Source organism: Microtus ochrogaster, unplaced genomic scaffold (genome assembly GCF_000317375.1).
Source record: "Microtus ochrogaster isolate Prairie Vole_2 unplaced genomic scaffold, MicOch1.0 UNK2, whole genome shotgun sequence".
In the NCBI taxonomy this organism is placed as follows: Eukaryota; Metazoa; Chordata; class Mammalia; order Rodentia; family Cricetidae; genus Microtus; species Microtus ochrogaster.
The window spans coordinates 20,500,572-20,527,486 of NW_004949100.1; the positions used below are offsets into that span (position 1 = coordinate 20,500,572).

At 41.9% G+C, this 26,915-nt stretch overlaps 1 protein-coding gene across 3 annotated transcripts in view; it reads right to left on the reverse strand.

Annotated features, from left to right (window-relative positions):
* Positions 1–26,915, reverse strand: part of Ryr2 (ryanodine receptor 2) — a 574,535-nt gene that overhangs the window by 368,276 nt on the left and 179,344 nt on the right. For all 3 annotated transcript variants that reach the window (XM_026788350.1, XM_026788349.1, XM_026788348.1), the window contains exon 2: positions 21,177–21,296. In XM_026788350.1, coding sequence (XP_026644151.1) covers positions 21,177–21,296 — 120 coding nt within the window. The remainder of the gene's footprint in view (positions 1–21,176; positions 21,297–26,915) is intronic.

The following is a 26,915-nucleotide window of genomic DNA, read 5'->3' on the forward strand; positions in this document are numbered from 1 at the left end:
AAACTGAATAAAAATGACAATAAACAGATAAAATAAACACCCAACACTTTTGGAGCCATGTGAATCTACTTAAGGGTGTGAGAATGTCCATGACTTAGGTCGATGCTGATCTTTGGGTGAGACACCTGTGTTGTTCCTTCCTGGCTTTGGCCACCCCTGCCTTTGCCTCCCCACCCCATAACATCGCTCGCTCAGTAGATAAGTAGGTCTACCAAGAGCATGGCACCAGCATCCAGCTCAGGCAGCCCAGAGCTACCTATAATCCCAGTTCCGGGGAATCCAACACCCTCTTCTGGACTTTGCAGGCTCTGAATGCACACACACATGCACGCATGAGCACACACATAATATAAAAGCAAAATTTTAAAAGTAAAAATAATAACAGCAAATGTTAGTAAAAATATCAATATTTACATTAAATATGCATATTCCAAAAACTCTAGCCAGAATGAAGAGGACTTTTTTTCAAATAGGAGTTTAAAAAAAAAAAAAACATGTTCTAACTCTGCATCCCCTATAAGATACATCCCACAGACTGAAAGTCACAAAGAGACGTGTATAAAAATATATTTATAAAATGTACATGAAAATCAACTCTGAGAAGGCTGAAAAAGCTGCATCAGTATTATTCAGAGACAAATGGGTTCTAAGATAAGAAATTATGTCATGAAAATTATACAATTAAATGAAGAAAGAAAAGAAGAAAAGAGGGACGGGAAGGGATAAAGTCAGGTATACCAGAAAGAAAATGAAACTGATTCTCCACATCATCATGCATAGTTGGAGGCCCAGTAATACACATACACAAACCTAATACTCCTAAACAAAGAAGATCAACATCAACACACATGTGCAGATCTGTGTGCACCTCATGCCTTCAGAGGCCAGACAAGGGCTCCAGATGCCCCACAGCTAGAGTTATGGGCATCTGTGAATTGTCCAACACGGCTGTCAAGAAGTGAACTCTGGTCCTCTAGAAGAGCAACAAGCACTCTTAACCACTGAGCCATCTCTCCAGAACCACAAAATTCAAGTTTTATACTACTAATACAAGATGGAACTGGGAACAAAACATCATTCAAAACAGCATTATTAGCTCAGTTAGGGCACCAAGGTGACTAACACAGACCAGGTGCCTTTGGAGGATCTAACCATTAACAAGATTCTTTTGAGATAAGCTGGTGGGCTCTTTCTTTCACAATGCCTGACAGCAAACAGCAAAAAAAGCTGTTTGACTTGATCCACTCAGTAACGCCAGGTTTTCACTGTAGACAAGCTGCATCAATACATGAAAACCCATCATTCCACTTCTATCGAATTTAACATATCAGACACTGAGAAGAGGTGCTGGACACAGGGTCTGGACAAAACCACAAGAACGCTCTAAATTTGGAACGTGTCTACCGCTATGACTTGGGCCAAGTTTAAATGGAGCCCCTCACCAACACACCAAAGACTCATGTGCCGAAACTCTGAGGCACAGTATTGAAAGGAAAGGAAAGGAGAGTTGACAAGCAGGAGGACAGGGAATAATACAGAAACGAGGCACTGGTCCAGAAGTTGACACCTAAAAATGCTGAGATGGGGCCACTATTGACTGGACTGAGGATCAGAGGAGGAATAATATAAAGGACACCCTAGGCCTCGGAATAAGCAAGTCTCCGTGGGATGATATCAGACACAATGGAACAATGCCTGTCTGGTCCAGGAGGAGATGTGACTGCCTCCCACGCTGAGATGCCAGAGTGTCCCTGGAACTTACTGTGTGCAGCAGCTAGGTCAGCTACATTGGTGAGCTGCGGGAACAGTGGGGAAATCCTAAAGCAAAGAGTAACTGAGGAAGACAACTGACCTCAGCCTCTGGGCTCCACACACGCATGTACACCCATACATGTGCATGTGCACACAGACCGACACACACGGATGAAGAAGCAAGAAAATGCAGTAGGCAGGTAGACAAGCCCAGGAAAAGAGGAGGCGCACCATGTTCAGAGGAGCACATTCAATAGTGAGGTCGAATGGGGTGAGGAAGGCAGAGACTTGAGAGCCGGATGACAAGGATATCACCAGGCATAATTAGGAAAAATTTTTAGTAGAAGTAACATGAAAGGATTCTATTTCAGAAGTTCTAGAAAAGACGGGATTTTCTGTACCATGGCAGTGACAGATGGGAGTGGCAATATGAGAAACTACCAGCTTTGGTGATACAAAAGAAAGTTACTATCAGGACAAGTGAGGTGGCTCAGTGGGAAAGACCCTTTCCAGAAAACCCAGCAACCTTAGGGCTATGCCTGGGACACACACAGTTGAAAGAGAGAACCATAACAAATTGTCCTCTGACCTCGGCAGATGTGCCATTCACACCCATACACAAACACATAAATTGATAATTTTCTAAAAGACAGTAATATCCTCCATTGCAGTAACTATCTATCTGATTTCCCTAAGCTAAGCCCAGTTTATATTCATTTCATCCATATTGTACCCCAGTTTGTGTTTGAGGGTGGCGGAAGAATGAAGCGCACCTCTGGGCCTGAGAAATGCCGGTTAGTTTAACCTCATTTCCTGGAGAAGCTAAGTTTGACTCCTTCATAACCCAGTACCAGGCTACAGAGATGAAAGAGGAGCAGCTCAGGTGATGTGCTAGCTGTGAGGGCCAGCCATGATAAATTAAGTATAGGCGGGTCACCCAAAGGAAGGTCTCTACTTCCAACCATTATCACCTGCCAGAATAGAACTCTGGCTCTTGATAAATTTAATAAAAGGCCTGAGTCTCAGTAGTTTATCCTGAAGCAATACCTGGTAGCAGGAAAGAACCGCAAACTGAGATTACCCTACCCCCACCCATTCCCATTTAAAGGAAATACCTGACACTCCAACCACTGTAGTAGATAGATCACCTGCCAGCACACCTCACCAGGACACCCCTAGACATACGTCAGCCAATCAGGGGTCCTGAACCTCAGAAACCTCTCACCCCTGCCGTTTCTACTATAAAAACCCAATTCTAATTGAGCTCAGGGTTCTCCGGTTATTCCAATACGTTGCACATGTGGGGAGACTGAATTTGCAAACTTGATTAAAATAAAGGCTCTTTGCTTTTACATATAGGACTCTTGGTTTCCTCGTTGGCTTGCGGGGATTGAGCAGATTTGGGCATAACACTAGCGACTGGAGGATGAACCACCTGCATCTCTGCCCCAACACAACAGTGGCATCAGTATTGCCCTTAAGCATCCTGCTGCCTGGCCGTGTTCCATTTCCTACACCTCCAACACTAATGAGCTTACACTCCTCCTGTGGAAATGACACATATCCAATCAACTAGCAATGCCTTTCCATAGCACAGGTGACCCAAGGCTCAGTAGAGCTGCCTGAGAAGTGGGTACCTTTTGTTTTTCTTTCTTTGTAATGTTGAACTGGTACCCATCCAAGGGTTTTCGGGAGAGTGCAAAGCCTCCTCTGCCACATACGTAAAGCTGGCTTTTAGAGCTGCCAGACCAAGACCTAGGAGAGTAACTGACCTTCGAAAAACACACAATGAAACACAGGGCATCCTTTTGCTGACTAATCATCCCTCCAAATGGAATTTTCGCTATTAATCTCTCTGTGTGCTATCTTTCAAAAGAACTGAAAATTATATTTGCAGTAGAACACTCTGATCTGGTCCAGACACTAGTGGAAATCTGGTAGACAGCCAGAAAAGAGGAAAGTTAAGTAAATGAAGAAAGAGCAGAGAGGGAAGAGACAAGGAGGAGGAAGGGAAAAGTGGGAGAGAGGGAGGGAAAAGCAGATTTGGGGAAAAGGGGGAGGGTAGGGGGAAAGGAAATAGGAGGAAGAGAGGGAGAGAGACCAAGGAGGAGAAACAAAACCATTTTCTAGCATGCTTTCAGCCAGTTAATGCTAAATTTCCCATAGGACTTCAGGTTCTATCTTCTACCAATTAATGCCCCAAAGAGGAACTGAAATTCTTTCTCAGGGATGGTACATGAGACACAACATGCTAACTAGGTGTTCAAATACTTAGGTCCCACAAGAAAGTTCTTATTATTTGCTCAGCTTTCTGGGATGAAGTCCATGGCCTTGAGCATGCTAGGCAAGGGCTCTACCTCTTAGCTAAATCCCTAGCTCTTGTCTTTAGTCCATACTATCTCCCAGACCCTGCAACAGCCTCTCTTGTGAGGCATAGGTCCATACACAAGAGCTGTAATTAACACCATAAACTCACATATGGTTTCCCATGAGACTTGAATGTCTGGGGCCAAGGTCATGTCAGACCTACTTGCTGTCAAAGTCTGACTCCTCATAGTGCAGTGGTCAAAGACTGGAGGGGATAAACAGCGGCTCTTTACTAATGCCGTATTCAGTGTGTGTTCTCTCTGCAGACTCTCATGAACTGTGTGCTTTTAAGCATATCTGAGTAGAACTGAAATGTTTAAGAATATTCTTATAGCCGGGCGGTGGTGGCGCATGCCTGTAATCCCAGCACTCGGGAGGCAGAGGCAGGCGGATCTCTGTGAGTTCGAGGCCAAGAGCTAGTTCCAGGACAGGAACCAAAAACTACAGAGAAACCCTGTCTCGAAAAATCCAAAAAAAAAAAAAAAAGAATAGTCTTATAAATAATGGTAATATGGTCTTAGTTAGGGTTTTTATTGCTGCAACAAAACACCACGACCAAAAAGCAAGTAGGGAAGGAAAGGACTTATTTGGCTTATACTTCCACATTGCTGTTCCTCACCAAAGGAAATCAGGACAGGAACTCAAGCAGGACAGGAATATGGGAGCAAGAGCTGATGCAGAGACCATGGAGGGGTAGTGTTTACTGACCTGTTTTCTGGTTTTCTCAGACTGCTTTCTTATAGAACCTGGACCTATTGGCCCCGAGGACGGTACCTTCCCTCATTGCCCCCTCCAGTGGAGTGGGCCCTCCCGCATTGATCACTTATTAAGAAAATGCCTACAGTTGGTTTTATGGTGTTGTGGAATATTCCTTTACACCGTGTGAAGACATGTCACTGTTACTGATTTAATTTAAAAACGCCAAATGGCCAATAGCTAGGCAGGATTTTCAAGACAGGAAGGATGCTGGGAGAAGAAGGTGAGTTTGTCAACCAGACACAGAGCAAGCAAGATGGGCATTATGGAGATGAGGTAATAAATCCATGAAAGTACTTTAAAACGATTTACATCAATTTCTTACAAGAGCTAGTTAGAAATAAGCCTGAGCTATCAGCCAAACTTTCATAATTAATAGTAAGTCTCTGTGTCATTACTGGGGAGCCAACCGTCCTGACAAAATGTCTGACTACATTATGAAGACATTTTCTCAATTGTGACTCCTTCCTCTCTGACCACTCTAGGTTGTATCAAATTGACATAAAACCATTCAGTACAAATATCATCACTAAGTTTCTGCTTAGCTTGTGACTGTTCTGAGTACTTGACCTCAGTTAACTTAGTTCACACGCAGGAGCTTGCTCTCAAATGCTCTCAAATGATCCCGGCAATACAGATGAGTATTTTGTTGGTATAAGTCAGAATCAGACCTATTCCAAGTGTAGAATTGCCACTCGTCAGCAGAAATCCTTGGGTTACTTATACAATGGATGTTATGTAACCAAATATCATTCACGCCAATCAAGGAGAGAATAAATGCAGCAGGAAATGCTCATTTACTGATGAAATCACATTCCTTTCTTACCTGTTTTCAGATGGGAATATGGAAAAACTGCTAGAATTTTATCTTCTCATACATTTTATAAAATTATAGGGAGAGGCCGGGCGGTGGTGGCGCACGCCTTTAATCCCAACACTCGGGAGGCAGAGGCAGGCGGATCTCTGTGAGTTCGAGACCAGCCTGGTCTACAAGAGCTAGTTCCAGGACAGGCTCCAAAACCACAGAGAAACCCTGTCTCAAAAAACCAAAAAAATAAAAAATAAATAAAGTATTTAAAATTATAGGGAGAGTTCCTCATAGATGTGGAAGGAAGGAAGGAAGAAAGGAAGGAAGGAAGGAAGGAAGGAAGGAAGGAAGGAAGGAAGGAAGGAAGGAAGGAAGGAGTCAGACAGACAGGACTGGAGAGATAGTTTAGAGGTTAAGAATGAGTATTACCTTTGCAAAGGATCTGTATTTGGTTCCTAACACAGGCCTCTTACAACCACCCAGAATTCCAGCCCCAGGGAGGTCTAATGCCCTCTTCTGGACTCTGCAGGCAACTGCACTCATATGTACACACATATACACCCACCCACCCACCCCCACACACACAAATTTTAAAAATGAAATAAATCTTTTAAAAGAAAAATAAGCAAATATATAAAAAGCTGACATTTTATTTTGGTTCATTTTGTTTGTCTGTTCATTTGTCTGTTTTTGTTTTTTGAACCAGGCTCTATATATAGCTCTAGCTACCTGGAAGCTATGTAGACCAGAATGACCTCAAACTCAGAAATCCATTTGCCTCTGCCTTCCTAGAACTGGGATTTAAAGTGTTTACCACCACACCCAGCAAGTGTTGAAATTTAACTGAAGACATCCTCATTCCAGTATCCAGTCTAAGCTCTGCTAAGCGTAGATTCAATCCTTCCATCCTAATGGTTTCGTATTATTTCCTAAGCCTGGAACCACCAAGGTAATTTGTGGGTCAGCTGTGAAGGATGTGATTAGCTGACTCTGTAGTGAGAAGATCAGTCTGTATGTGGCAGGGACACTGATCACCAAGGCAGGAACTAGCAGTAGAGCAGATGCTGCAATACAGCAAGGCTTGCCACGGGTCACTCTACTCTCTCCGGCTCTCTGCACCTGTGGTCAGAAACCCTAGAGTTGGAGAGTTACTAAATACCTTTTAGCATTCTTTGATCATAACACTAAGTCACAACACTATGTTGTCGACTGCTATATTTGGACCATGAATGGTCCCTCTCAGGCTCCTGTTTTGATCACTTGTTTCCAGCCAGTGGCACTGTAAGTGACTGTGACAAGGAGAAGGTAGGTATACTTGCTGGGAAGAAGAGTTTCAGTGGGAAAGGAGGGAATGAGAGGTCATGGGGGTAGAATAACTAAAATTCATTACATACATCTATGAAAACACCAAAGAATAAGAAACCAAAATTAATTTTGAAAACATCAGTGAAGACACTGTCTGATTTGTGAGAGTCACCCAAGCTTTTGGAAAGAGTCTTGGTAGCCCTCAGATTTATCAGAGCCAACACACTGCTGGAACCTGAAGTTTGACATCCCATCTCGTGAGACTGAGCTCTCAATACACACGATCTAAGCCATTCCAGGGTAAAGAGTGCAAAATTGAGTTAAATCACAAGATGCATTATTGGTGTCCGTGGAAAAATAAATGCCAGATGTACTGAGACAGGCCTCTGTCTACCCAGTGTGTAAAGTGCTGCGTTGAATGTGTGGGAGACAATGGAAGAGAGGTTCTGCTTCCTGCTTCTCATATCAGCTCTAAAACAAACACTGGAGTAAACTGTTACGTAGTCAGAAGAGAGAGTGAGCTCAAACTTCAGCCTGTGAGGACTGTGTGTTGCAAGGTAGGTGCTCGTGCAAACCTCCTCAGCTCTTCTTGGTTCTATTTCTCTCCCGCAAGTCGACTCCCTTTCCTCAATACTAAGCTTGGAATTGCAACAAAATAGTGTAAAGCAATTTCTTCATTTCTTCTGGAGCTCTGAAGATACAACCTTGAAAGTGCAAATATATATACATGGCATTAGCGCTTCCCAGATTCGTTGTTTGAGTGCTTCTCATGTTAAACTACCCAACTGCAAATCAAGCATCATTGTTCACAGTCTCTCTTAAATGGAGTACTTCCAAAATGAAATATATACAAATTCTGGGGCTGAAGAGGCAGCTCAGCAGTTAGGAGTACTTGCTGCTCTTGCCAAGGACCTGAGTCTGGTTCCCAGCGTGCATGTCAGGTGACTCACACTAGCCTATAACTCTAACTCTATCTCCAGGGGACCTGATGCCCTCTTCCAGCCTCTGCATGCACAGCACTCACCTACACATACACATAAGCAATCTTTAAAAAAATAGGCATACACAATTCTCTAACCAGCATCTGAGTCCTAGCAGCCAGCCAAAGATTAAGTCCTTTCATACAGAAATGAAGCCAACTACCCAGCCTTGATTTAATTCCATCCTGAAGAAATGCCATAATTTCTGCTGAAATTACCGCTTACCATTATGTATACTTGTTCAGATATTAATACATACATATCCTAATTGCACACATAGAATTATCTTGCCTATATTAACATAGTGTAACAAAGCATATGCCTATATACACTGTGGGTTAACTTTTGAGTTGATTACTGTTGACATGTGTGCTTATGGTTTCAATGTGCATGAGTTAAATACACTCTAATTCCTCTCTGGTGAATATTTAGAGATATCTGTTGGTTGTTTAGCTTATGTTCCAAATGGATAAATTTTCTATAGTAATTTTATATGTAATTATATTCACACTAACACTAAGAAGAAGGTGGAGAGAGGTCCCATGTATTCCCTGCCCCTATCACTTGAACCTCACCAACACTGCCCCCAAAAGACTAATACCCACTGCCAAAAACTCTTGTGTGCTTCCTGTTCATGTGATCTATTTATTGTCCCCACAATTTTACCTTTTCTAGAATACCATGTAGTTGGCTGCACACAAGGTGTAATCATTTTCAGACTGGCTTCTTTCACTTAGCAATGTGCACTGCAGGTTCCATCACATAGTCTCACATTAATGGCTCATTTCTTTTTAGTGCTAAATCCTATGGTGTGCCAAAGTTCATCTGTTCATCTGCTGAAAGACATGTTGGCTGCTCCCAAGGTGGGAGAATTATGACTTACATAAGCATCTATTAGTATTCAAATGCAGGTATCTAGAGGGCCTTACATTTCAGGCCATTTTCTTGTTATATATTCAGTTTTATGGGTAACTGAATCCCATAGTGAAGACATGTTAACTGGTATAAAGGTGTTACATAATCCCTCAACATGCCTGTCCTGTTTGTCTTCTCACCAGAATGGACAACAGTTCCCACTGCTCCACATCTTCACTAGGGTTTGATGTCATCATCACTTGGGTTTGTTTCTTCTATTAGATCTTGGTTTTCTATTACAAATAAATTGACATCGACATGTCTGTGCATGCTTTCATGATCACACATTGAGCCAGCTGGTCCAGGACAAATATGTTTCTAGGAGGGTCTTTAAGTGACTGTGGAGTGTCCAGCACTCTGTGAAACATCTGTATCACACCCTCTCTCTCACGGGGCTCAGAGGACATTGTGGGAGAGAAGATGGGGAGACTGTAGGAGTCAGAGTGTCAGGAGCACTGCTGTGAAGTGAAGCAGTGTCTTCTAGATGTGACAAGACATGATGAGCTCACAGAAGCTGTGGCTGTATGCACAAGACCTGTACAGGAGTAAGCAGGTCAGTAGTCCAGTGTGGCTAGGGCACAGGCTCAAGGAGCCTCGTCTCTAGCTGAGGGAATATTGCCATTTCATGGCTGCTGGGTAAGGACAGTCAGATTTTTCAGGGGCTATGGCCTCTGGCATGTGGTTGCCCACACTCTAGTGTATACAAGCCTCACACTCACAGGTATACAAGCAGCACTAACTGAATTCAGAAGGTTACAAAAAGGAGAGCATGGGAGAGGAATGCAGTGAGGGGCAGGGAGAAAAACAGGAGAGGGGAGATTGTCAAATACACTATAAACATTTACCTCTCTCTCTCTCTCTCTCTCTCTCTCTCTCTCTCTCTCTCTCTCTCACTCACTTTCATTCTGTGTGTATGTGTATGTACCATATTGCTTTCTAAAGACGTTTTATGGGCTCACAGAATGTATGGGGATTCCCGTTGTCCCCATGTTAAACAGCCACCCTTGAAACCATTCACCAGGGTCACATAGGACTCAACACAATGTGGTCTTCCTTTGCTCATTGGTCACCCCAAACACTACCAAACATTCTCAAAACATTAGGAAGCTGTGTGAGCTCTGTCTCTTAGAGAAATTTAAAATGCTTGAAGTATGGTTTTCTACTTAGATTCTCTCTTTTCATTATTAATTCATGGAAGACCTCTGTTAATTCTCCAGAGTCAAATTCTCCTATTGTGCGTGCACAATTTAAAACCCTGGTTCCCAACCCAAGCTTTGTCCTGCTGTTTTGTTTGTTTTCTGCATGACAGGACCTGTTGGTATCCAGAAGTCTTTCCTTTTGATGCTGTGAAATAATAGTTTTGTTTTGATGTTTGTGATTCTTGGAACTTTTCATAAAAATCAGTTTTATTCTAGTATTAATTCACAAGCAGTAGACCTTACAAATAAAATCACACAATCTGATGCATTTTCAGACTTTTCTACTATCATTTAGCTGCCAAATTTGAAAAGCACGATGTGTTCATCTATTTTATGGAAGAAACACATCTACTTATCTCTAAGCAGATTTTCATCTACCTCTCCCAACCCTTCATGTTCAACTGTTTTATCAACAGAGATGCATTTGGGTCTTTGTTGTTGCTTTTGTTACTGCTGTTTGCTTGTTACTCCTGTCTTCTTATTTGAGGATTCTGCGTTGTACAGATTAATAAATCTGGAACAGGAGATGTCACTCTGTGCTGAAAACCATAACTAGGACACTGGAGGCCCTGAGTCATAGTACTCTAGTAATTATGGAAACAAATGAATAGTTCATTTTTTCTTACTACATAATATCCCTTTGTCAGTTGATGTCAATTCTGGTTACTTTTAAATTTGAGGCTGTTATGAGAAAAAAGTGCCTAACACAGTAGTACAAGACTCTGAGTAGAAGCTGGTAACTCTCAGATAGAGCAGATTACAGGGCTATGTCATAAAAGTTTAATTTTATCAGCAATAACAAACTAGTTTTAAAAAAGATTGCCCCATTTTGTATTAAAATATAATTTCATGATCTTCATTTTCACATACCAATGTTTGCAGCTGAAATATTTTTATGGAAAAATGTTAGAAGCTATACTAGCAAAAGATCTTAGCATTTTAAGCATAGAAATTTTGTAATTATCTATTTTCGGAATTTTTCTGTAAAGCCTTTGAGTCTTTAAATCATGTGTAAGTATGACAATAAGGATTCATTCTTTATATCAAGAAGTAAATTAAATGTCACTCCAAGTGTGCTGCACTAAGCCCACAGTCAATCAGTACAGGATGAAGCATTATTGTAGCCACAGATATGTTTACTCAGTTCATGTTAAAGATACTCAGTTAACTCCACAAAGCAAGAAGGCAATCTCTGTGTGTTATGGAGAATATAGGAGAACCTTATACACACAGAGATAGAGAGCATCTACTTCCTTCAATAGTATGTTAGTTCCTGAGATGAGGCAGGTAAGTGGTTGTCTCTGCCAGCAGGTTCTTCAGAAAGAAAGGGTATGCACTACAGATATAGGAAGGCTTGACAAAGCAAGTCCTGCTTAACAGCTGAATAAAGGAGGAGTTCACGTCCTTCAAGACAAGTGTATGCAAGGATGTGTGTGCTAGGGAGCTAGGGAGAGAGAAAAGTAGAGCGTATTCAAAGGCACAGAGCTCTGTTTTGTTTTATAGGAAAACTGAACCAGGTCATTTATACTTTGGGGGTGTAGACGCATATCTCAAAGCACCAAACCAGTATGCGGAGCATATGATATGCAATTCAAGAACTGCTCCCTGGTCCTTGTCTTTCGGCTAACACACTGGAGACAGGGAGTCTGAAAGCCCAGCATATCCCTCGATAGAGCACTTCACAGTTGCTCACTTCTACACCACACTCTATTTGTAATCTATACAACCAAATTCTATCCATTTGGTCCCTTTCAAATTTCAAAAACATTAAGTTATTAATTGCCATGCATCTAAAAGATCCATCAAACCCTATTCCTCCACTGTCATAATACTCAACTAACACTTCAAGGTAAGTCTTTTCTCTCTTAGCTTTAAGATGGGATGAGAATTTTTAACTCGCATGAAATCTCCTCTGCCATAATTTTGCATATTAATCTTATAGCATTTGTTCCAGCTGCTTCTTTTGAAATGTAATACTTCCTACATTTTAAACTAGACAGAGCCACGGTGCTTCGATGCTCCATATACGGCCACTACATTTTTTTTTACAACTTATGAAATAGAATAGTTTCCTATTTTGTGTATTGCTGGGGTACGGTGGGAAACTGGGAAGATATCTCAATGCTTGTCTTGCAAGCATGAGGACCTGGGTTCAGACCCTCAGGAGACAATAAGGAACTTGGGCAACAGCACATGTCTGCAATCCCAGAATTGGGAAGCAGCCACTGGAGGAACCTTCCAGCTCACTTGACAGTCAGTCCAGGCTATTGGTGAGCTCCTGGTTCTGTGAGACCCTACACACACAATAAGGAGGAGGAGGAGGAGGAGGAGGAGGAGGAGGAGGAGGAGGAGGAGGAGGAAGGAGGAGGAGGAGGAAATAGGAATAGGAAGAAGAAGAAGAAGAAGAAGAAGAGGAGGAGGAGGAGGAGGAGGAGAACAATAGGAATAGGAAGAAGAAGAAGAAGAAGAAGAAGAAGAAGAAGAAGAAGAAGAGGAAGAGGAAGAAGAGGAGGAGGAGGAGGAGGAGGAGGAGGAGGAGGAAATAGTTGAGAGCCACTGGAGAAAAACAACTAACTTTGACCTCTGACCTCCACCTGCATGCACACACACATCTTGCACATCCCTATACACATGTATAAGACAAACACATACACAGGCGAAATGTCTGAAATTCACATTTCAGTGCCCATTCATACAATTTTTAGGCTCACAGCCAGGCTCATCTATTTGCATACTGTCTACAGCTGCTTTGGGGCTAAATGTCAGAGTTGAGAAGAAAACATGACCCAAGACAACTAAAATATTTTCTCTTTGGCTCTTCCCAGAAAAGCTGCCAAGCCAGCTCTTTTGGCTGTTATGTATCTACCACAGCTAAGCCACACTCTCAGATCTAGAAAGGAAGGAACACGGAGGCCCCCAGCACAACAGTACTCTTCTTCAAATTCAGGGCTTAGTATCAAAGACTGGCAGCTTCAGGATGTGGAGAGAATGGCATCAGTAGTTTAGAGCGTCCCAAGACCGAGGTCCTGAGATCGGATCCCCAAACCCCATGTGAATTCTGGGTAGGTGTGGGATCCAGAAGTCAAATAAGGAAATACCCAGAGCACGCTGTTTTATGGAGACTATGTTAGAAAACATACATTCAAAAAGCATGCATACATACGCATGCATGAAACACACATGAGAAATGGAAAAGGGGGTGAGATTAGAAGCTTCTCTTTGCCCTACAAATATCTGTTCTCTGGTTTGGGGACAGATAAACTATCATCAAATACCCAGCCCCACCTGAGATTCTAGATGGCTGTTCATTCCCAAAGGCCTTAAGCACCTATTGGGTAGAACCAAAGCTTAACAAATCCTAACCTTCTTGGCCTCCAAAGCCCATACCATCAGGCAGAGACTGAACTAGTGGATGAGGTGGCAGGAATGCAACCCCATTGCTCACTTCACTTGCCAGCATGGCACCTGGGTATGCAGCAGACAGAATGGGTGGGTTAGAGCATCTGCCAGTCTTCTTCCAGAGCTCGGAGGAACTCCACTAGCAAGAGGAAACCCCAAGAGGTATCTGCTCCAGTCAGTCCCCTCTGCCCCATGCTTAGCTGAGACCTCCAGCAGATGATGGGCAAAAGTTATTTCTTCCAAAGTTTTCATTTCATTTCATTTTCTAGATCTTGCAAATAAAGCCTACAAGAAACTAGAGCAGCCATATCTTCACCACAACAAAGATTCATTAAAACCTATGAAATTTCCTCAGAATTAATCTCAGCTTATAAGGTAATATAGTGATGTTGCATTTATGATCTAGAACTGCATAAAATGTTTCCTAGATGGAGAATTCCAATTATGTCATCTTATTCTACAATTATTCTTTCCAAACTGGGTAGCAGCATGAATGAGTGTTTAAATTCCAGCAGGAGTTATTCACCTATAACTTGTAGAAACACACAGTTCCATTCCAGCCCAGTGTAATAATCTGTTCCCCCAATCAAATGTTACAAGTCTTCTGTTCCATCAAAATGCAATTTAAGCATAAAATCACTTACTCTAAATTTTCTTGGGTGTGTGCAACACACACGTGTGTGTGATCAGAAGACAACACTGGATTGTCATTCCTCAGAAGCTAGCCACCTGACTTTCTGAAACAGGTGCTCTCCCTCTCTCTTTTTCTCTGGCCTAGAGTTCACCAAGTAGGCTAGGTTAGCCAGTCAGCAGGCTTCAGAGCTCGGCCCGTCTCTGCTACCTCAGCAGTAGCACATGCTACCGTGGCCAGCTTTCTCCATGGGTTTAGGAATCAAGCTCACAGGTCAAGCACTTTACTACCTGTGCTATCTCCTCTGCCCTCGTGGAGATCTCTCTCTTTCTCTCTCTCTCTCTCTCTCTCTCTCTCTCTCTCTCTCTCTCTCTCACACACACACACACACACACACACACACTCACACTGGCTATTTTTTATTCCTCCTAAAATACATGTAAATAAGTGATATATAACGAAACACAAGGATACTGGTAAGAAAAAGTGATTGTTGAAAAATTCACATTCTTTCCCCAACACGCTGGCCTTTCTTTTGTGTCCCCTCTGCACAAACAAAAATTCCCTAAAAGCAAAAATGAATAAGCAGAGCTACAATAACACTCGTATTTGTTTCCCTATAGCATGTTTTATTATTTCAATTAGATGTTAGAGGAAACATGCTGTGAGAGAAGCCTCTGAAGTTTAAGAAGTCTCACGAACCTGGTTTGTAAAGCCAACCTTTCTTACATCATCTAGCATTTATCTCATACTGACATTTTTATTATTCAAATTTTCCCACTTGAGAAAGAAGAGCAGTTCATCTGGACCAGAACAACTGTCATGCATCATTGATGCCCCATGCATTATTGATGGGGTGAATAATATCCTGAAATGAGAAGTCGCCAGAGATAAAGTTCTGCTTTTTCATATCCCATTATGGGAAGAAATACTTGTAATTAAAGGGAAGCCAGAGAAACTATGAGAAATGGAAAGCTTTCTTTCTTTTTAAATTTATGTGTACGGGTGTTTTGCCTACTATATATGTATGTGTAACACATGTGTACAGTGTCTGCAGAGGCCAAAACAGGAAGTCAGAGCTCAAGGAACTGAAGTTCCAGATGGTTGTGAGCCACCATGTAGGTGCTGGAAATCAAACCCAAGTCCCCTTCAAGAGCCACAAGTGTTCTTTACCATTGAACCACCTCTCCAGAACCCTGAGAAGAGCTCAATGGCAACTCTTAAAAGACAGATAAAAAATTAACAGTGATGTTTATGCATGCTGTGAACAAGGGCCAGTCTAAGCAACACAGAGTCTGTGACATCTTTAGATGCAAGGAATTTATAAGAACCCCTGGGTATTTGATCAAACTCTGTGAAAGGCACCTTTTGATTGGTTTAATAGAGCTATTAAACATCAGTCATGAGTAGTGTCTTCATATAATTCAAGTCAACACCATTGGGGAATGTAAATTTACCAAAGACACATTAGGTGAACTGTTTATTACTTAATGAAGTATCTTGCAGATCACAAAGTCATGGTAAGTTACAAGAATAATGAAAAATGAGAACTGTCCCATTTCCCAGGCTGTGCCCTCCCTATAAGCCACTCTGGTCAGAAGTGGGTTTTCTGATATAACTGACTAGATCATCCGCAAAGCCAGGCAGGGCAGGCCATATCCAGGCATGAAGCCTACACTCTACACACGATGTGTTTTTTTTAAAAAGATGTGCCAAGGACAGGAGAGATGGCTCAGGCTGCAAAAACTTGAGGACCTCAGGTCCTAAGCACAGAAAGCTGGGCACAGAAGTGCACTTTTGCTTGTACCTTTGAGGCAGGGTCTTCCTCTGCAGCCTAGGCGTTCCTTGAACTCTCGATGTAGCTTAGGCTGACTGCACACTCATTGCAATCCGGTCCCAGTATCCCAAGTATTAGGATTTCTAGTACGAACCACTACACAGGGCCATTCTACTTGTATTTTTAAAATACAATAGGGCCCTACGCATATTGTGCATATCTGTAGCCCCAGCACTCAGGAGTGGCTGACCCAGGAAGATTAGTAGCATGTGGTAGCTAGCCTGGGTAGCAAATTATTCATCTCATGAATATTTTTAAATTCATTTGAATATGAGTAGGTAAATGTCTTTTTATGATTTAATTTCCTCTGTTGGGGTTATTAACCCCTTCAACCCATATGAAACTTAACGTTTGACTATTTGAGATCTTGTCCTTTTTCATTAGATTGATTACTGGTTTTTCTACTGATTTTCTTTCAAAGAACAATCTTTTTAAAGTAACTAACCCCTCAGATAACCTTACTGCTCCATCTTGCTGCTCTCCTGTGGTGATTTTGTTGTTCTTTCCCCACTTTTCTACTTAGTTGTTCATTTTCCTCACTTGGAAGAACATGTGAATTTAATGCTATAAATATTATCTTCACTGCTTCACTACACCACAGACATCCTAAGAATCCTGCTTATCTTTCCATACAGGAAACATAATTCCGTATTCCTTACATTTTGCTTCTCCTTCAACCCAAGATTCATCTCCTACTGTGCTTCTTAATTTTAAGGTATAGGGATCTTTTGTTCTGGGGGAGGGTGTGGTTTGTGGACAAGGCTGTTCCTTCACATTGGTCAACTGTGCTCTCCAATATGTTCTTGTCACCAGATTAGGAAACAATACAAACATCATCTTTCCTTTGCATCTTCCTGTTCGCTCACTGATGCCATGCGTAAGAATGCCAATCACTGAGCTCATCTTATATATTATATAGAGATGTGGAGACAGTGTTTTATACCCTATGTGACTCTGTTTTTATGACAAAAAATAAACAAGATTTAAAAAACTATGATTGCCCAATAACTTATGGCATCTCCCTCATATTTTTATGCATGTGTATATGCAAGGATGCGCTGGTGCAGTCACATGTGTGCATACGGAGGCAGGAGATCACCCTCCAGTTTATTTCTAAGGAGCCATCTGCCTTGCTTTTTCTGACATAGAGTCTTTCACTTCTTGGAACTAGCTGATGCTGCTAGGCTGGCCAGAAGTGATCCCCAGGTATCTGCCTGGCTCCATCTTTCCAGCCCTGAACTTTCAAGCAGTGACAACATGAACTCTGGAGACTTGAACTCACATCTCCATGCTGGCATAGTAAGCTCTCTAAGCTCTCAACTAAGCCTCTCCCCACTGAGGTCTCTAAAAGTTTCCTCAAGGTTTACTTATGTGGCCAGCAGTTCAGTGGGGTATGTGCATATATGTGTTAGTGCCCGCAGAATCCAGAAGGGAGCATGCAGCCCTCTGGAGATGGGAGTTACAGGCAGTTGCGAGCTACCCAACAAAGGTACTGGTAACCAACTTCAACTGTCTTCAGCAGCCGAAAGCACTCTTAACCACAGAACCACCACTCCAGCCCCCAACTGAAATGTTAAAAACTGACTTCTGCCTCAGAGTTGCTGCCCAAAAATCAAAGACCGACTTCCCACCTTTATAGAGGCAAAAATGAAATGCCAATTGTATAAGGAAAGCACAGCAAACACCTGTTGTGTTGAATGAGGAATAACCAATCATGTCATCAGAGGTAAACATTTCTGTTTTCTACAGGAAAATCTACGTTGATGTTTCAAGCCTTCCCTTCCAGGGGAAGATGAGCCTGAATAAACATCTGAGGAGCATAATGTATAATCTCCTCCAGGAAGGCAGTCTTGCCTTTGATGGAGAGATGCTAAGGCTTGAGCTATTTCTGGGACCGCTTCCAGGCCTTCATATATAATTTACATAGTCTGACTGGTTATTGCCGACAATCACTCTATGCTCCTTATTCCATGATAAACGCAGGAGATACCAATTGGAGAGAGGGAAACTACATCCCATTTTTCTACCAATGAAAGTCAAATCTGGCTACATCCAGGTAAAATACGGGACGACAGTGTGTTTACATATTGCAATCATGAACGAAGGCCTGGAGTCCTGTCTCTCTGTCGTTACTTGTTAAATTTTTCTAGTTCAGGCCACAGAGCTTGTCACCAAAAGACAAGAAATGAGTTACATCTGGTCCCCAGAGGTCCAGGGCTTGATACATAGAGGCAAAAGAAACATCAGCATAAACTCTGCAATGTCCGATAAAGACAGCAGGATACAGACCAAATGGCACAGCCCCCCTCAAAAAAAAAGTGGGGACTACAATGGTAACTGGGGAAAGGTAACCTGGAAGAGGCTGCTTTACATGGGCTTTAATGGACAAGCCCCTTTTCCCTTATTTTTAGCAGCAATCAGCTTCTGTCTCAAAGTTGCTAAGTCCTGAAAACGGAAGCCCAGAGCCCCAGCTCTACATGAAAAAGGCAAAGAGCGAAAGCTGCAGGGAGAAAAGAACAGGGGAGCATGTGTGTATCCAAATGAAGCCAGGCAAGGACAGGAGCCAGGCTAATATGGCCCAGAGATCCAGCTACCTAAAGGGTGGAGAGGAAGGATCTTACGTTGTAACAAAATAGGAAGACAACTCAGTGCTCTGGCCAGCATCGGTTTTGACTTTAAATCTACACTCTATAAGCAAGCCAATATAACTTTTTGTATTACAGTCTTTCATAAGAGAAAGAATGTAAGACACTGTGAATGTAAAGGATTATACATTCGGCTCATTGGATCATCTATAGCAAATAAAGAGTCAAGTTTCCCTGCTAAGAACTAAACCATTCAGGTGAAGATCTAGGCCTATGTGAATGCTTGGCTGTCACTTGATAGACCCGTTGTTGAACTAGGAATATGTATTACCAGATGTGAGGAGAAAAGACAACCCTGGGTGTCATTCCTTGGGTGTTGTCCACATTTTTTTAAGTTTTAAGACAGGGTCTCTCATTGGCTTTAAGCAATTTAAGGAAACTAGGCTGGCAGGCCAGTGTGTCCCAGGGATCTACCGGCCTCTGCCTTCCCAATGTCCAGATTGCAGGTACGCATTACTATGCCAAAGTTGTTTATGTGGATTGTGGGGATGAAACTCGGACCCATGTGTGCGCAAGCATTTTACCAATGGAGTCATCTCCCTAACCCATAATAATATTTAGTATCAGAAACCAACTCCCTTAACAAAGAATCAAAACAATATCATCTAATACAATGTTCGATATAATGAGGATAATCAAATATCAGGCTACAAGGCTGAAGAAATGGCTCAGAGATTATTGCTCTTTCAGAAGGGACCTGGGTTTGGTGCCCAGCGTCCATATGGCAGCTGACAACTGCCTGTAATTCACTCCCAGAGTATCTGATACTGTGTTCTGACTTCCAAGGGTACCACACACATGATGTACATACATGTATATAGGCAAATGCTCACAAAAAAGTATTCTTAAAAAGTTAGTTAACAGAAGAAACTTGTTCTAGCCACCACAAAAATGTGAAAAAACAAAGAAAATGCTAAATATGAAGATGCTAGATTTCAAAGAATAGCTTTCATAACTAGACATATAACAGTAAATTTTATAAAGACAATGTTTCACAAAATTTGTCAAATTAAAAGTGTAAGAAGAGGACTTGGGATGAAGCTTGGTTGGATGAGTTGTTACCCAGCATCCATAAAGCTCTGAGTTCAAATCCAGCACTGCAGAAACCAGGTGTGTTGGTACACACCTGAAATTCCAGCACCAGAAAATGGAAACAGGGGGGTCATAAGTTCATGAGCCTCCTTGGGTTACATGGAAAGTTCAAGGTGAGCCTGAGTTATGTGAGACCTTTTTGCAAAAAAAAAAAAATCTAAGGAAGAGCATACTATCCTTAACATATACTTAACTACATTAATCCCTGTCTTAAAAAAAATCAAAACACATGCATAATATATCTAACATTGATAGTTATAAAGAATGTCACATGGCATTAATAATTATAATAAATATGTCATATATACTCACTGTTAGTTTGCAGCTAAAAGATGCTGCATCATGAAGGACTGATCAAATATTTGAAGCCAAAAGTTTTGGTATACGTGTGCACAGCCCTTGCCAACAGTGTTGTTGAAGTCATGTTGAATATTTCAAGTCTAGGAATTGCTACCTATTTCCAGTTCTTTATTTGTGTAATGAATATAATCACAATACATACCTTCTCTTTTGGTGGAATTGAAATGAGATTGCACTCACCAAGTACACTATAAACCCGAAAGTACTGCACAAGAGATCACTGCACGGGCCGTTTCTCATTCTTTTTATGACTCCCAGAAATATCTTCTTTCTCCAATTCTTCACCAACTGACCTATCAACAGGCCCAGGGTGTTCCTGGAGCATAGTCTAAATCCAATCACAATTCCCATGGCCACAGTACCAAGTAAGAGGAAGAATCAGCTGCCAACCAGACAAATCAAGCACCTTCCTGCTCCTTCCCAGTTTCCTCTCTCACTCTCCACAGTCCCAAATCCCTGTAAGAGCCATGAGATTCTTTAGAGCCCTTCAGACAAATGGAATTACTGCCCAGACCCAGTGTCCCACCCCTACAGTCTCCCTTTGCCTTACAAAGAAACCTGGACTCCTTCCCATCCCAGGCTCTAAGTCATCCTTATAGACTTCCTCTACTACAACCGGTCCCCTTGTGCTGGTCCAGCAGTCCTCGTTCCTGCCCAGGAGATGTTGCAGGATTTTGTTCTTCTTAGTGGAAATGTCAAGAACTTAGTCACTTCAGTCTGACCTGTTCTACTATCACTCTCTCAAAAAAAAAAGCCTTCCTGAAGCGGAGCTCTGTAAAGAACAACACCTCCCCTGAACAAGGCCTCCCTGGATCTCTGTCTTCTTGGTTACTCTGCTTTCCTCCCAGGCTTTTCCCCCTTCAGTAATCACATCATTTATGGACACATTTGCTTCTCCACTCCCGAATCGCCACTATGAATCAAGGCCTTTTCTACACTTGTGAACAGTGCACCCCAATTCTCTGTGACCCATAAAGACTCAGCTTTCAGATGACGAAGTAAAAACATTTCCTACCCCATGGAGTTTACAAGTTGTCTGTCCCATAGAAAGCAATACAGTGCTCAGGCACAAACTCAGTACCATGAGTGAAACGCGAATACCCCGTCAGTCTTGAGAGCTCTCAACCCACCTTGGAATTGGATGTAGACTCCAAAAAACAAAGTCTATTGCCAAACCCTTCTGCTGCCAAGCATAGTTTCTGCTGCTCCTTGTGGATGGTCGCAGTACACTGCAGAACCACCTCATCGTCCTGCGGAAAGAAAAAGAAAAGTGAGCTTCCACAAGGCTGGACTAAGTAAGATCTAAAAAAAAAAAAAAAAAAAACCGGGATTTTATTACCTATCAATAATCTGAGGTGTATAGATAGCTTAGCAGTTAAAAGCACTTGCTGCTCTTGCAAAAGACCCATGTTTCATTCCCAATACCCACATGGTGACACATAACCACCAGAAAAGGCTATACAGTGTCAGTCCCTTGGGTGTTTTTTAATCTGCAAGAAGGAAGCTGGATGCTGGAGAAAGGGAAGAGCCAGGGCCATTGATGGTCATCAATTTTCTCATTGCTATCACCAAAGGCAAACATTTATAAATGAAGGAAGGATTTTTCTATTCCACATTCACACAGTTTCAATCACCAGAAGTGCCAAGAAACCATTTGTTTCTGAGGACAAGAACGAAACAGGTTCTACAGGCTGGCATGCATGTCAGTATAAAACTAACTCAGGGAAATATGCCAATAACTCAACTGGGTTCCAGTTGATGGTAAGTTGTTCTAGTTTTACCACACAGTAGCAGATCCTATCTGAGAAGACCCCGGGCTGCATAAAAACGTAGCGAGACCATTTGTGAGTTTAATACTTGGAAATACAACAAGGGACTCGAACAAATTACTAAAGCAGGATTGCAGACAAATATGCTCATGGGAAAAGGTGATCCACAGGATGACTTGACACAGAGACTGTGATTTATCCAAGAAGAGGCACAGAGTTCCTAAGTAAGGTCAGACTAGGCTACGTAGCAAGATCAAGACCAGCCCACTATGCTCTGCAAAAAAGAATGGGCAGAATCTGTCATCCTGGCTCTGCCTTTCACTAGGTCATGTGATCTCAGGCAAAGTCTTCAATCTCTGAAATGATGATGCAAGACAAAGTGCTACCACAATGACTCCAGGAGAGAACAGACTCTGAGGAAGAGGATATGAAGTTATTTTGTAACAAAATATTATCCCATTCATCAGGTTCTATTATTTATGGCAAATGTTAAAAAAAAGAATACTACCAATTGTAGTGGGGGAAAGAGATCTGATCAAGGTGTCTTCCTTAATCCCTCTTCACTTTTTTTTTTTTTTTGAGACAAGGTCTGTCTCTGAGTCTGGAACTCACTGACTCAAAAGGCTGAGCAATGAATCGCAGGTATCCTCCTGTGTCCACCTCTCTAGGACTGGGGCCAGAGGCATATTCTTCTACGCCTGATTGTTTCGTGTTGTTTTCACCAGGATTGTGAGAGCGCAAAGACAGCCCCCAAGCCTGCAGGGCACGTACTGACTCATCTCAATCCCACCACTTGTATGTTGACATGTCAACCGCAAACTCACAGGAGGATACACAGCAGAGGAAAGAATCCAAGCACCCATTGGTCCTCTCATGTGTCTTCCCGTAAGAGGGCTGCCCCAGAAGCCCTGCATCAACGATTGCACCTGTTCTGCATTCCACTGCAGAACGGAAGGGGAAAGATGAGTAAGTGGGATGAATCTCCAGAAACAGAAAATAAGCTGCTTTGGTTAACTCAAGCAAATGCTGTGTGCATCGAAGAAAAAAAACCACAGTTCTGCTTTGCATTTTAAACCTTTCTGGTGTCTGTCATTTGCTCGCATGTCTTACATGGCAGCCGCACCGTGGTGCAGAGAGCAGATAGTGCCTGCCACGGGCTGAGGCCGGCTGTTCACTTCCACCCTCCAAGTCCACTGCTGGTTGTTCATTAATTTGAGTGAATTCATTTTACTTGAAAAGCCATTTGCTGGGGGGGAAAAATAGCCTGATTTCCCTATAAGTAAAAGCAAATGCAAAATTCATGTGCTGCATGGCAAAATAAAAGATCATGAAGTGCTTTACATAATCTACGACAAGATGAAAGCTATATGGTGGTTTCCAAACTCGCAGTATAATGAGAAAGCTGGAAATGGTACTGATGTGCTCGCGGGCCTAGCAAATCCCAGAGGCTCCTACTATTTTGTATTACATGTCCTATGGACCCAGCTCTATTATGTAAACAACACTCTAAGGCAAAAGAACCTTTGGGGAAAGCTGGAGACTGCCCGATGTCATTTAGTAAGGAACTATTCATGAATTAAAGACATGGAAGTGAACAGAGGTGAAGACAGTGAGAGCTGAGGGTAGGTAGGGGACTCACGAGAACAGCAGCCCTACTAAATAACTCTGAAAACAGGGAAAGCATCACACAGTTCCCAAAGGCACGAAGCATGTCTGCCCCTCACTATTCCCATGTGATACAAAGACTAGTCACACACATAGGAGGAGAAAATGAGGCACAACGTAAGTTTTTCCTCTCTAAGACTTGTTACACATGTTTCCAGGAACTGAATCATTAAATCTAATGTATCTGAACCTGAAAGCCATATCCACATTGTTTCTACCAGGAACTGAATTTTTAACCATACTCGTGAGCAGCATGATTGTTTCCCATATCCTCACATGCATCCCGACGCCAGAGGATCTTGCTAAGATGTGCACCCCTGTTCTGCAGGCTTTGGGTGGACTGAGAGTGCATTTCCAATAAACGCCAATGTTTAAGGCCATTCTCTGAGTATCCAGGATCCATAATGGGTCTATGGATGCTAGAAGACATGGCTGGTCTTCCCTAAGTGTTGAAGAGGCCACCAATAAATGCATTGGGATATTAAAATGAGTCTCTATGCGAGAGATGTAGCTCAGTAAGCAGTAATTCTGCCTAGCATGCATCAAGCCATGTGTCAATCCCTGGCACTTCATAAACTCTAAGTGATGACACACAATTGTACTCTTAGCCCTGGGGAGATGCAGGAAGATGGGTCAGAAATTGGTTAAAGGCTACCCTAGACAATAGAACAGGTTGAGGTCAGTCTGGGTTAGCTCAAATCCTGTCTCAAACTAACTGAATAAATAAGTAAATAATGATGGGAGAAGAAGTCAGTCATTCAGGCTATGTTTACTGGGGGGAAGAAACAGAAAAGTAGAAATCATTTGGAATGTCCAGCAGCATGACAGGAATATCAATTGTGCGAGAGAACAAATGAAGCTAAACAATTTACTCAAGAACACTCTCGATGCCCCTCGACCAAAGAATGGGTAAGAAAAACGGGGTACATTTACACAATGGAATAATACACAGCATAAAAAAATAACATCTTAAAATTTGCAGGCAAATGGATGAAGTTAGAAAACATCATATTGAGTGAGGTAACCCAGACCCAGAAAGACAATTATCATATGTACTCACTCACAAGTGGCTTTTAGACATAAAGCAAAGAAAACCAGCTTACAATTCACAATCCCAGAGAACCTAGACAACAATGAGGACCCTAAGACAGACATACATTGACCTAATCTACCTAGGCAGTAGAAAAAGACAAGATCTCCTAAGTAAATTGGGAGCATGGGGACCATGGGAGAAGGTTGAAGGGGAGGGGAGAGAAAGTGAGGGAGCAGAGAAAAATGCAGAGTTCAATAAAATCAATAAAAAAAATGAAAAAGAAAGTACACTATCGAACCTACGCAATTGACATTCACACATAATTTTGTTTCCATGTTGCAAAACTTGGGTGACAGTGCAACCCAGGAACCACATAACACTATGTTCAGAAAAGCTGAACTACATTACCAAGAAGACAGGATATAGCCAGGACTGCCAATCATGACTTGTCTTGAAATGACAGAGCCTAACCTGACATACCCTCAAAGCTTTTTCTAGTATACATGAGAACAATCTCTATTTTATAGCCCCGAAAGACGGGTTCCCATTTTTGACAGAAAGTAATATATGCCAAACTCTTGATGGACCAAACAGCAGAATGCAAGCCACCTGCCAACTCCCTTTTATTAGCCCATCACTCATCCCTATGAAGACGCTTTCTCCTGTGATAGAAGAGCCTGCAGGCTTTCCAGGAAGAGCTAGTAGGGACGACTTGCAGTTTTCTGCTGATTGAAACCGTGTGCAGCAACTTTGGCTTTGCTTAGCATTTGTCTGATATGTGCATGATGATCTGGCTTGAATATTCAGGTATATAAAACCTAGTTTCTATCCCCAAAGCTGAAGACTAATATTGCCTAACACTGAAGAGGTCCAGAATACTAACAATGGAAGAATGTCTGCCTGGGTCATAAGGCTTCTTTCAAATGAGCTCTTGAGGCTTAAGTCTGAAATTCACAGCTCTTGCTTCTGAACCTGGTCATGGGCATCAGATGTTGTGTGTCTAAGGCAGGCAAGCAATGGCCGTAGAGCCTCCTACCTTAGCACATAAAGCTAAAAGCACCTTAAAATTTACACCGGCTACACTTTTTTTTTCAAGCATTAGTTTTTAAATTTGGTAATTTTATACTTTTGTACAATATACTGGGGTCATATTATACATTACATCCCTGTGCACCTACTGGCATCCTTCTGTTATCCAACCTCCTTCCACATTTTTTGTCTGCCCTAAGGCCTTGCTAGAGCAACACATGTATACTCAGTTTACAATAAATCATATTCCAGAACCAAATCACCACAAAATAGATTCAACGCAAGTTGTTATTTCACTGTTTTTTTAATTTCAAAACCTAACTGTAAATGAAGCACAAATGAGTAGCATCATAAAATGCTCTTGCTGCTCCCACAAAGACTTGAATCTATCATTTTCTATTTTGTAAAATAAACTTCAAACAATAAATTTACTTGATTTAGAAAAACGTCATGAAGCTAGGTGTGTTGGCACAAGGCCTTCAGAAACTGGTAAGTAAAGACAGGAGATGCATGAGTTTGAGGTCAGCTTGGCTGGGGATATAGCTCAATTGGTAGACTGTCTTTTTATTTTTAAAATAAAAACATACTTTATTTTATGTGTGGTATACAATTTACATATAAATAGCATTGTCATAGAATGTTTTGATACAGTATTAAAACACAAAAAATTGAAAATTTAGTGGGGCAGTGGTGGCCATATGCCTTTGATCCCAGCACTAGGGAAGCAGAGGCAGGTGGATTTTTGTGAGTTCAAAGCCAGCCTCATCTACAGAGCTGTCAAGGCTACACAAAGAAACCCTGTCTCACAGAAAGAAAGAAAGAAAGAAAGAAAGAAAGAAAGAAAGAAAGAAAGAAAGAAAGAAAGAAAGGAAGGAAGGAAGGAAGGAAAAAAAGAAGGAAAAAAAGAAGGAAATTTTAGATTACTAGAGCCCTCTTCATGGAAGAAATACTTTTAAAAAATCACTTTTTCTAAGTAGGTCAACGTGACAAATGTATCCATTGACTAGCAATGTCTAATTGCTATTATAATAATGATCTATGGAGTTAAGAAGAAAGCCCACTCTCTAAGGAATGACACATGTTGAGTTCTTCTGGAATATAAAATGGTACACAGAATGTTGAATTCACATATCCTGGTAGAGTGCTTGCCTAGCATGCTTGAAGAATCGATCCCCAGTACTACATAAACTGGCATGGTACTGGACATCTGTAATCCTGGACTTGGGGGGAGGTGGGAGGATCAGGGGTTCAAAGTCATCGTCAACATACTGAGTTCGAGGTAAGCCTGAGTTACATGAGGATGGAAAAGAGGGAGGGGGAGGGAAAGAGGGAGGGAGGGAGGAAGAGAGGGAGGGAGGGAAATATTGAACATG